Genomic DNA, 11,726 nt, shown 5'->3' with positions numbered 1-11,726 from the left:
CCCCCCTAATTCCCACCCCAATCTGACCCCATGTGGGATTTCAGACCCTTCCCCTCTCTCCCCACGCTCTGGTTGGATGGTTTTCCCTCATTCCTGGCATTCCTCCCCCCCACCTGTATTTTCAGCTCTTTCAGGGTCTGGTTGGCCGACACCAGCAGGGCCTTCTCCCCTCGGACCTTCCTGTGCCGGGTGCTCCTCCTGATTCCCTGTTTTTGGTAGGTGATGTAGCTCTGCTGGGAGAGCTTCTGGCGTTTTGCGCCGCCGTTGGCCTGGAGAGGAGGCAAACCCCACGGAGATCAAGTTATTTGGGAATAAACACAAGTTCCCCGTATCCCAGAGGGTGTTTGGGGCGAGTTGGTCATGCGAGGGAAGGCGGGAAGTGATGGAAAATCCCTTGGAAAGCCAACTGAAGTGTGCAAGTGTGGAGAAGACCAAAGGATTTGCCTTTCAAGCCTCAGTTCCTGGTCCTAATGCCAGCGTGGGGCAGATTTCCACGGGCAGACGAGTCCCTGTCCAGGTTTAACCTCTCCAAAAACCAGCACTGCTGTGGTCTGACCATTCCAGTGACACTTTGAGACACGTGTCCCCCACCAGTCGGACCCAGAGGAGGAGGGAGGTGACCTCATCGTGCTGACTCCGGAGAATGATGTGGAAATCAAGGAACCTCCTGGGATTTTTCATCTCTACCTGGTTAAAATCAGGGTCCTGCTCCCCCTCTGGCTTGTTTTCCTCCCTTTCCTCTTCAGCCTCCGAGCTGCTCACGTTCAGCTCCGGAGCCGCGTCCTTCATCACCTGGAGTCACAAAAACCACTCTGCTGTGACCAACAGCACCCACCCGGACTGTCCCACCATGGAATCAGCTCCTGGACACCTTCCTGGTGCCACCTCCACCCACAGAGCCTGGGAATAACCCCGGGAGCTGCTCCAGGAGGTCTGAAAAGGCTCCTCCACCCTCCCCAGCTGCGTGGGACCTCAGGGGGATTCAGCTCAGGAATCCCCCTCTATGGAGCTGCAGGTGCTTCCTGCCCTTCTCTCCAGGCAAAGGGAAAGTCTCCTGGGGCCTGGACTGATTCCTTTCCCAGTAGCTGGTTGATCCAAGTGCATTACAAAAGCCTCACCATGGAGAAAGGAATATTATCTGTAAATTAAGACACTTGTCCCTCCCTGCAGAGGGACTCAGGACCATTATTTATGGGGCTGCAGGGTGGAAGTAAATGAAACCTAAACAATTTACACAAATACATAAATAAAAGGAACATTCAGGTCTGTGGAAGTCACTCCAGGAGACATGGATTTGCCTGGATGTGAATTCCCATCTATGGAGCTGGAGCTGGGGTTGCAGGAGCTCAGGAGACCTGGATGCCCGAGAGCTCACAATTCCATCAATATATTTAAAATCATTGATGCAATCCCAGCTCCCAAACATTCCCCAGAGCTCTCAGAATTCCAGCAGTGCCATCCTACAACGATTTTATCCAAATGGGACTTCCCTCTTGCACCCCAAGGAGGTAGCAGGGGGAGGAGAAGGGGTGGGGGGCTGGGAAACACTCCCTGACTTTGCAAAGCCCAGCAGGAAGGACACAGTGGCTCCCAGTGATCCTGGCTGGCATTCCTGCTGCTTCCCATCCCTGCCCTGTTACTGAGGGAATCTCGTGGGCACTGTCTCGCCCCCTCTCTCCAGCTCCAGCTGCTCCACAAAGAATAGCTCCCTGTTTTTTTGCCAGCCCCACGTGTGAGCACAGTCCTGGCCAGTGCCAGAAAAACACAACCCCCAAGGCTCTCCCGCGGCGGAGCCGAGGCGGATCCAGCCTCGGGACTCAGGCTGATGGCTCCAGACGTGCTGCTGCTCCACGTCTCACCAGCCAGGCAGGAACCCATCCAGCCTCTGGCTCCCTGTGGTTCTCTGGGCTCCAGCGCCTCCTTGGGATTGGCAGGGAGGTGGAAATCAATGGAAGGCCAAAACAAACCCACTCCCACCCTGCAAAAGTGCAGGGAATGTCTTGATCCCAGTGCCCACCAGCCTTGGCTGCCTCCTAAAAAGCCCTAAGTTCCACCAGAGCCAGATTTGGGTCCCTGGAAAAGCAATTCTGGAGTTGATCCTGACACTTAAGATCAGCAAAAACATAATTTGCAGCTTTCAGGGATCCTGAAAACCATCTCGGAGTTCAGCCTCTCACCAGCACCAAGGGGAAGAGCTTATTTCTATCCAGGGATAAATGTCACTTGAGCAAGTAGAAAGGAAATGACAAATATTGGAGGGGAAGGAGAGCAGGTAGAGCCTGGGAACACAGCTGAGACAGAAGAAACAGCTGGGAGCATCCCTGAAAACACAAAGGATTCCGTTTGGCAAAAGGAGACTGAATTTTCAGAGCCAGAACGTTCCCATGTGCTGGTCTGGCCAAAGCTGGAGCCACAGAGCCGGGGGATTTCTGCCCTCCCCACCACCAGGAACCCCAGCAGCAGGTCCCAGCCCCTGGGGGCTGTGAGACCCCCCCTGAGGGCATTCCTGGCGCTCCCTGAGCAGGATGGAGGGGGAGCCTGTCGGTACCTTTTTGTTATCCACCACTTTGTGCACGTACACAGTGGCCTGGGTGTACTCGCGCAGGTCCCGCTGCTGCTGGCACAGGAGCCCTTCCCGGCACTCCGGGCACAGCTCTGGGGAAAGAGCAGATTTAATATGTTAATAAACATAGTTAATGTGTTAATGTGTTTAATAAACATATTTCCAAGGAAAAAAAGAAAACATATTTAATTGCTTCAGCTCCTCGGAGACTCCATCCCAGTGCCTCTCACTGCCAACCCGGAGAGGATCAATTGAATTCCTGAATGGTTTGGGTTGGGAAGGACCTTAAACCTCATCCCTGCCATGGGCAAGGTCACCTTCCACTTGCTCCAAGCCCTGTCCAACCTGGCCTTGGACACTTCCAGGGATCCAGTGGCAGGAAAATCACAGATGCCAAATCACAGGATCCCAGAATGGCTTGGGTTGGAAGGAATTTTAAAGCTCTATCCCTGCCATGGGCAAGGTCACCTTCCACTTGCTCCAAGCCCTGTCCAACCTGGCCTTGGACACTTCCAGGGATCCAGGGGCAGCCACAGCTTCTCTGGGCAACCTGTGCCAGGGTCAAACCACCCTCACAGGGAAGACTTCCATCTCAATATCCCATCTAAATTTCCCTTCTTTTAGTTTAAAACCATTCCCCCTTGTCCTGTCCCTTCACCCCTCGTCCCCAGTCCCTCTCCAGCTCTCCTGGAGCCCCTTTAGGCCCTGNCCCAGCTCTCCCAGCCTGGCTCCAGAGCAGAGGGGCTCCAGCCCTTGGAGCAGCTCCGTGGTCTCCTCTGGAGTCGCTCCAGCAGCTCCACGTCCTTCCTGAGCTGGGGACCCCCCAGCTGGACACAGTGCTCCAGGTGGGGAACCTGCCAAGCTCCACATTTACCACCTCAGACTTCATTTCTTATCCTCCCAGAGCCATTCCCAGAGCCCAGGGAGCAGAGTGACTCACGGGGCTCCGAGGTGTAGCGGGTGCCCTCGGGGCCCTGTGCCCGGGTGATCTTGATGACGTGATCCACCACGAAGAGCTTTTGGATCCTCTCCCACTCGCTGGGCCATATCAGAGCTATACTGTGCAAAGGAACAGGCAGGTGCTTTATGACATGGAAAAGCCAAGCTCCCCCCCAAAAAACCCTCCTCCTTCTTCAGCATTTTAACAAAAGAAAACCACCAAAATCCCCCCCAAAATCAGCTGCAGGGGAGGGCCTGCACACCCCGACGGCGGCAGGCTGTGATTAGTGACGCTGCTGTGCTCCCGCCGTGCCGGAGGGGGAGATGGAGGAGGGAAGGAGGGGAAGATTTTCTACTTTCAGTGCTGCATCACTGCAGAAACAACGCCACGGAGCACCAAGTGCAGCGCTCCGGGGGAGAACGCGCACGGAAAGCAAATCGTAAGGAAGAAGGATGTTCCTGCGCCCCGGTCAGATCCAGGGTGGTTATTGTCAGGAACTAACCAAGCTGAAGGAAGCTCTTTTTTCCTGACCCAGCATCCTTGGACAATTTAGGTCCTGCCTTGCAGGAAGGCTGAGGTGGCTCTGAGAAAGCCGAGGTGTTGATTTAGTTTGAGGGAAAGGATTCGCTCCTCGTCTCGCTGCGGCTCGGCAGCAAGAATGTTCCTTTTGGACTGTTCTCCTGGGGAAAGGAAAACGTGTGAAGGGAAAAAACTCACTGTTTGGAGTCTTCTTTGGTCATGGAAGCGAAGGTGAACATGAGCCCCCCGTGGGGGCAGAGCAGGACACTGTTGGCTATGGAGGACACGGGGCTGCAGCGTGTCGGCCTCCTGCAAAAGGGAAGGTGGTTTGGAAAGCTGGACCAGCTTATCCCACCAAAAACCCCCAGTCCTGCAGGCAGCCAAGAAGAAATCACAGGTGAATTATTTACAGAAGGCATTCCAACATGGAATATTAACTACAAGTGATGAGGAAATCAGATCCACGTTCCTCTGTGCTGCAAAATGATTCTGTCCAGGGGAGATTTCCATCTCCAGCCTGTGCAAACAGGACTGAGAGGTGACCTCTGGGCTACAGCTCCAGACAGATGAAAAAACTAATCAGGTTACCAGCTAATCCGACCATCTGGTTAACACATGGTAAACAAGGAAATTCAGTGTTGTACAACCAACACAAGTCCTGCAAAAATCAGCTTCCTTGTTTCCATGAACCCACTGTGCCGGTATTCGGAAGTAAAATGTTACCTGCAGCCCCCAAATGTGGGATAAAAAGCACCAAAACCCTCCAGCCAAAATTACCTGACAAATTTCCTCCATTCTTCTACAAAGAACTGCGAAACAATATACAGCTCATCTGTCTCCTGGGGGGAAAAGGGAAGAAAAGGGATCTTTTTAATGAACCCAGCAATAGGTTTGTCGGCAGCGCTCGCTCCCTCCCAGACCTCAGCACAGTTTTACCATGACAACTCCATCCAAGCACGCTGGGAAAGCCAAGGAAAATAATTTGGGATCAAGTACTAAGCACTGACTTTACTAATCTCATGTTTATTACAAAGTTAGTCAAGCTTTCAATCCAATTACCTTTAATTCCCAGTGGGAAAGGGGCATTTCCCTGGAGCAGCCAAGCGCTGTTTTCTCTCGCTGGGTACTCGTGGTCAGAGACCACCCCAACCTCCCTCACTTGCTTCCAATATCAAAATCCATGGGTTTTTCCTTCTGGCAGCAGCAGGAACAAAAAACCCCAGCTGTGCACCCAACAAGGCAGTGTTTTTGGGATAAATTTTGTCTTCTTGTCCCAATTTACCATTAAATTGTTTGCTCCTGAACAAAAAACCAACTAGATCCCAAGAGCTGGGTGACAAAATCACTTCCATGATCATCTATATCCTCACCATCTTCCCTACCATGCATTTAAGGGCTTGCTCCATCTTTCTGCAGGAAAACTCAGCACACCTGAGGAATATATATATATATATATATATATGTAATCTCCCTGAATCTCTAGATTAAACCACTCTGCTTGTTTTCCCTCCCCAAACCCCTCAACTGTTTTGGATCAGGAAAACTCCAAAAGCTTGAGGGAAAAATCCTCAGCTCTCTTTTATCAGGCTCCCTTGGGAAATTCCAAGGGAAAGGAGAATCCAAAGGGAAAGGAGGATGCAGCCCCAGTGGTGGAGAGACTCCTGTTTCTGACCAACAGCGATAGGTTGCAGCTTTCCATCACCTCCTCCAGCTCCAAAGGCAAATCCTGACAGATACAAGCCTTTAACACCCCTGGCAGAACCTGGAGCTCTCCAGCTCAGGGAAACTCCCTCTAAACCCTTCTGGATCTCCTTGGTTCCAAGCCATGGATCCATATTGCCTCAGTATTTATTCCCAGCTGGAGCAGCGAGGGACCAAGGCAGAGACCTGCCAAAGCACCAGGATTGGAGAGCCAGCCATTAATCAGCACCACGAGACTCCCAGGAGCCAAGGACTGAACCAAGAGCTTGTTCCACTCCTTTTGGGCCTCCCTAAATCCCCAAAAAGTCACGGAGTAGCCGCCAGGAGAGGGTTGGCACGGCCGTCGCGGCTCTTTGGAGGGTGTCAGCATTTTGGGGAGCTCCTCCTGAGCTCCTGGGATGCAGGAGGATGCTGGAGTACACCTGGAGCAGCCAAAGCTGGTGGTGGGGCAGAACTCAGGTGTGTTCTAGCATTCTCCAACCTGGGAAGGCTGATGGAAGGAGGTAGAAAAGTCACTTCCACCAGCACGGCCACAGCATTTCCATCCTTCCAGGGAGGGATACAACCCCAGCAGCAATATTGTCCCTGTTATCTGGCTGATTCCGGGCCAGCCACAGCTCCCTTGGCACAGGAGCCATTCCTGTGGCTCTTTAGGGCTCTGTGCCAGCAGTTAATCCAGGGAAATCACACCTCAGCACAGCATACGTGTGAGCTCTGCTGGCACGGACCGAGAGAACGGTTATGGAGTGGGTTGGGTTGGAAGGGACCCTAAGGATCTCATTCCACTCCCCTGCCATGGGCAGAGACACCTTCCACTATCCCAGGTTGCTCCAAGCCCTGTCCAACCTGCCCTGGAACACTTCCAGGGATGGGACAGCCACAGTTTCTTTGGAAGGAGAGGATAAAAGCCAATAAAACCTGCCCCAAGCCCAGCTGCATTCCCTGGTTCCCCTCCTTCCCTACCTGAGGCCAACTGCCCAGGCAAGGCCTGCATTTATCATGGAACAGGTTCTGGAGAGAAGTCTTCTGCTCACTGGCCATCATCTTATGGAGAGCTTCGTTTTCCTCCCCTTCACGCTCCAAAATCTGCAGGAAACAGTGAATTCCATCCCAGCTGCACTAAAAGGTGACATTATTCTCCTCCACTACACAGGGTCGTGACAAAAGGGAAACCAGAAACACAACCAGTATTTACAGTCAACAAAGAGGGGAATATTTGGCAAATACCTTGCACTGGGAACAGCACTCTTTGTTATTCGGGAATTCGGGGGCTTTTGGGAAATATTGCTTGAGTTTCTCCCAGGCTTCCCTGGAAACCACCCTGCGCTCGTTCTCGGAGATGCACAGGTCACCTGCAGGGAGAGAATCAAGGCAAGGGCTTTGATCACAACATGCTCAGGGATGTTTTGCAGCCCTTGATTGAAGAGATTACAGGGAATAAAGGTGGGGGAAGAGATCCACACGTTTAGCAGCCAAAACCACGTCAGCAAAAACCAGCCCGGCCGACAAAGTCACCTTCAACTCCTGCCTTGCTTCCCTTAGACAGGGAAAAATAATAATAGCAGTAATAATAATAATAATAATTTTAATTCATAAAAATGTCCTTTGGATTTCCAAGCTGATCAAACACAAGGAGGGATGCTGGGAAAAGCCAAAGAGGGCACAGGGCTACTGGTTCCTCCTCCACAGCTACACCCCCATGGTGCCTCCATGCACCAAGCCCCAGACTAACCCTGTGTCCCACGGAACAGAAGCCAGGTGCTCTCCACATCCTTGAAACCCCAAATTCCCCCTGCAGAATCTCAGATGGCTTCACATGCCCTATCCAAGCACCTCAAAATGTGGCAAGGGCAGATTTGGCACCCTAAATCTGCTCTGGGGAAGCACCGGGGTGTGAAGACACCGGGCAAGATTTACCAGCTGTCCCCCAGACAACTTATTTATCCATCAGGATTATTTCTCCTGCTATCAGGATTATTTATCCTGGTGCTCAGGCAGCTCAAAAAGCCCAGGAAGGGTTTATCAGGAGCCATTTGTGCCTGCCATCTCAGGGATGGAAGCAGGAGACACACCCAGGCTCTTGGACACCACGTGCACACATGACAACACACACTCCGGATAAACAAGGCTTGGGAAAACTGGAGAAGGCTCCAGGATCTGAGCAGCTGCCCCTTGCAGGGGTGATGATATCCAAGGGGAAAACACAAGCACATCCCCCTCTGAGACAGCAGCTGGAAGTCACTGTGCTATGAGCAGGCACCGGGAGAAACACGAGGAGCAGCCGGAGCAGCCGTTGCGACACCGGGATGCAAACCGGATTTGGGAATATTCCTGCCTCGGTGGGGATTGCACCAGCAAGAGGGAAGGAAAACAGCAACTGCCGTGTCCAAAGGGCACAATACCTTATTATCTGCTTTTCTATAGCCTGGAGAGCTGCAGAGAGAGGAGGGAGAGAAACTCCTTCCTCCCCACCCTCTGGTAGCTCTTTAACATGACAAGCAGCTCCTCGGGCTCACGGATTTGCTCCAGCCCAGCCTGGAATTTGGCCAGCCCTGGAGAGGAAAAAATAGCAACCATCCCCTCCTGCTTTTCCTCTAATAAACAAAGGTCAGGCCTCGATGCAGCACTTGGCCACTTGGGCCTCATCCAGCACGGCCAAGTGGCTCCGGAGGTTGGACCAGGATGTCGTCCAGAGCCAACGATGGGGAAGAAGAGGAGCTTGTACAAATAAGTGCCTTGACACCACATGATTAATTAAAATAGATTAATATGGTGAGGAAAAGAGGAGGAAAAATCAGCTCTGGGTGTGCAGGAACAAGTGTTTTGCCATCTGGAAGATGATCCCAACCGCTGCTGACCCTGTTTCCCACTCCCACCATCCAGGGACATGTTTTGGGCACGGACATCAAAGGAAGGTTTAACTTGGTATCTGGAAAAAATTATTCACTGGGATCAGGCAGCTACTGGAGAGCGAGGAATTGCAGCAAGGATGCAAAGGGAGTCGAGAAGGGAACGCCCGGGTGGCATTCCTGGAGGCCAGCCAGCCCTCACAGAGCCAGCCCTGGCTTTTCCAGAGCCTCCCACGGAGGCAGGAACCTCCTCCACCACAAAATTAAGGCTGTAGGAACAAGACTACAGATTTGCTGATCCACTCCAGAGAGAATTTTTCAAGGTGGAAAGGTTGTTTTCCACGAATAATCAAAGGTTAGCTCAAGACAACAAAACCTGCCCTGCCAGCGGCCCTAGTCAGTATTATTTATTCTGCTCTGACCCAAAGTCACAGATCAACCAGCAATTTAACACCATAATATTTTCCAAAGGCCTATTGGCCTATTTTTTATCGTGTCTGGCTACATAAATGTTCCATCCCCACACTCCCTGCTTTTATTGAACAGCAGCAGCCTCGAGGCAACGGGAAACGCAGCGTTCAAGGCTCTGAGTAACAGATAAAATCGTGACAAAGTGCTTAAACACCCGCCTTGAAAATGAGCTTTCTCCAGCCTTACTCCAGGTTCTTGATTAGCCCTGATGACAGGAGGAGTGTGGCTAATTTATGGCATTTTTCTTTCTTATTAGGGATAAGATGGAGCCTCCCCAGTAGGGAAATCAGTGCCTACGAAGAGGAGCTTAAGTAAAACAGAGTTATGTCTGGGAATAGGAGCTTTAAAAAGTGAGATTTAAACAACAGGGTAGCCAAGGATGCAGCTAATGAGGCATCACTTGGAAAACAACCCACACGGGGTCAAAACTTCTGTAAACAGACACCAAAGCTCAGCAGGTTGGGAGATCAATATCCGGAGGTCCCAGCCCAGGTGTTGGCTGAGTGCTCCTGTTCTAATGTAAACCAGGATTAAATGGACGCTCTGAGCTCCCACCTGGAGTGATTTACACCGCCAATTTCTCTCTTAATGCTTTCAGAGCTTTCAAGTGGCTGCAGAGCTTTGGTGCTGCCCAGGATGCCATGAGAGGGGGAGAAGCTCAGCTTGGCTGAGCCCTTACAGGATCTGCCTGCAAGTAAAACTTCTGAGTGCAAGAACCACCAGGAAAATGAGAGTTAAGCACATTTCTGCAGTGGCTCCTCACGCTGGCTGCAGTTGGAGCAAAGGCTACGAGGTTCATGTGTGGAGCAGTGGGACACAAGGGAGACATTCAGCTCCAGCCCCCGGAGACACTCACCGTGTGGGCAAACGATGTCTTCATTAAAATTTAACTCCTCTTCCTCCTCCCTCTTCTCTTCGTTTGATTCATCTAATTGAAAAAAAAAATTAGTAAGACAAGAGGATTGCACAGAGTTCCTCTTCCTAAGGAAAAATCTTATGGCGGGGTGGGGGGGAAAGGAACTCGGCCGCCTTTCAAATTCCTGCAAAACCCTCAACCCAAGGGAAAATTTGGAAGGAAATTTGTTGTTCTCTGATGTCTTGGCCTCTGGGCAGGCGGGATTACAGCCTCCAGGCCACGTAGGAGGGCTTTGAAGTGCGTGGAGCACAAGCCAAGCCTTTGTGAGATTACAAAGGATGCATTTGTTAGGGCTGGAACACCGCGGGGGGTTCACTGCTCTCAAGGATCTCCCGAGTTTAACCTAAACAAGCCTAGGTAAGAGCAAAGGCAGCAGAATTCCTGGCAAAATTTCCTGATCTAAACCAGATGCTGCCTGACAAACCGAAAGGGAAGCCGGCAGGGGGTTGACAAGCCCCAAATCAACGTCTGAATTCCAGTTAAAATCCATAACTCCACACACAGAAGCTTCGGCCGCTGAGTGGAGCATCAGGAAGACAATGAGGTGTCAGTAAGAGCCTCTAACGAGCTGCTTAACGAGCAACTTGGCTTGTGAGTAATTCAATTGTACTACTGGGAGTTGCAACCTGTTGTAAATCAGAGGCAGCCCCGAGGAAAGCTTGAGTGGTAGCTCAGAAATGCCCTTTTCTCACTGAGTGCTCCACCTTACAGACATTATCGGGGTGGTGGGGTGTTCTCAAGCCTCCAAGCCCAAGATCAGTGCCATGAGCCATCATCCCCACTTTCATTCCAACCAGCTTTTTGCTCTCAGTTCAAAAGAGGTCAACGACACGCAATTTCCAAAGATTTAAAGAGCAGAAGGCAAATAACCCCCCAGTCAGTCTCACGATATGGGCACAGAATTGGGTCCAACTAATGATTTTTGTTCCTAGGTTGTGTTTTCCCAGCGCTGCTGCATCACCTGTGCTGTTTCATCCCTCAACCTTCACAACAAACATCATCATCATCATCCCTTTCCCCAAGGTAATTTTCATGTTTCTTCCTCCCCTGTGTTCCCTCACTCAGAGAAAAGCAGATGAAAACATTGTGTGGCTGGGGGAGTAATTTCACACAGCTTTGTAAAACCACTTATCCCCTCATCTCCCTCTCCAGGTACGAAGATCACCCCGCAGTTTCCAAGCTTAGCAAAGAAAAAGCTCCTTAAAAGGGAGTTTATTTGATTTATTATCCTCTCTTCCCTACTCATACAAGGGAAACAAAACAGCTACAGAAACACCCGATGTGTCTTTTGTAGGAGGGACCAGGCAGAGCTGTTGGGTCAGTACAGCAGAAATTAGGAGGAAATCAGGAGGGAATACCTTTGTTTTGTGCGTTTCCATTCATTTTTCCATTACTGTGCTCTGCATCTTCATCTTGCTCATTCAGCTGCTCCAGAGCCAGCTGACGCCAGCTCCTCAAAGATGCTTTTCCAACCCAAAACCCGTCGTTCCTGCAGGGAGAGAACAAGGCAAATCACCACAAAATCACAGCCCCCTTCTCCTTCAGAGCCACACCGGTAAAATCTTTAGGAAAAAGCTATACAGGCACTTCTAAAAAGCACTTGGGACTGACATACCCCTTGACTGTGACCTTCAGCAGGTTGGTCACAGTTTTGTAGTCTTCATTCAGCTGGTTTTTGAGCCGCAGGATTCGACACCTTTCCACCACACAGTCCTTGCAAAGTGCTTTGACTGGGGTGGGGGGGAAAAACCACAATTTATTACACTA

General features: G+C 51.2%; 1 protein-coding gene across 1 annotated transcript in view; it reads right to left on the bottom strand.

The window, feature by feature from the left end:
- USP48 (ubiquitin specific peptidase 48) overlaps nt 1-11,726 on the bottom strand; it is a 30,291-nt gene that overhangs the window by 3,166 nt on the left and 15,399 nt on the right. Inside the window, exons 12-22 of the mRNA XM_029965218.1 lie at nt 11,575-11,689; nt 11,318-11,448; nt 9,900-9,971; nt 6,951-7,075; nt 6,687-6,809; nt 4,800-4,861; nt 4,221-4,331; nt 3,504-3,622; nt 2,549-2,655; nt 688-792; nt 114-269 (exon numbers count right to left, since the gene is read on the bottom strand). Coding sequence (XP_029821078.1) covers nt 114-269; nt 688-792; nt 2,549-2,655; nt 3,504-3,622; nt 4,221-4,331; nt 4,800-4,861; nt 6,687-6,809; nt 6,951-7,075; nt 9,900-9,971; nt 11,318-11,448; nt 11,575-11,689 — 1,226 coding nt within the window. The remainder of the gene's footprint in view (nt 1-113; nt 270-687; nt 793-2,548; nt 2,656-3,503; nt 3,623-4,220; nt 4,332-4,799; nt 4,862-6,686; nt 6,810-6,950; nt 7,076-9,899; nt 9,972-11,317; nt 11,449-11,574; nt 11,690-11,726) is intronic.

This window comes from Manacus vitellinus, unplaced genomic scaffold (assembly GCF_001715985.3).
Source record: "Manacus vitellinus isolate BGI_N305 unplaced genomic scaffold, ASM171598v3 scaffold_92_pilon, whole genome shotgun sequence".
Classification (NCBI taxonomy): domain Eukaryota; kingdom Metazoa; phylum Chordata; class Aves; order Passeriformes; family Pipridae; genus Manacus; species Manacus vitellinus.
Note: the sequence above shows the minus strand (reverse complement) of the source record. Positions and strands in the feature narration are given on the sequence as shown.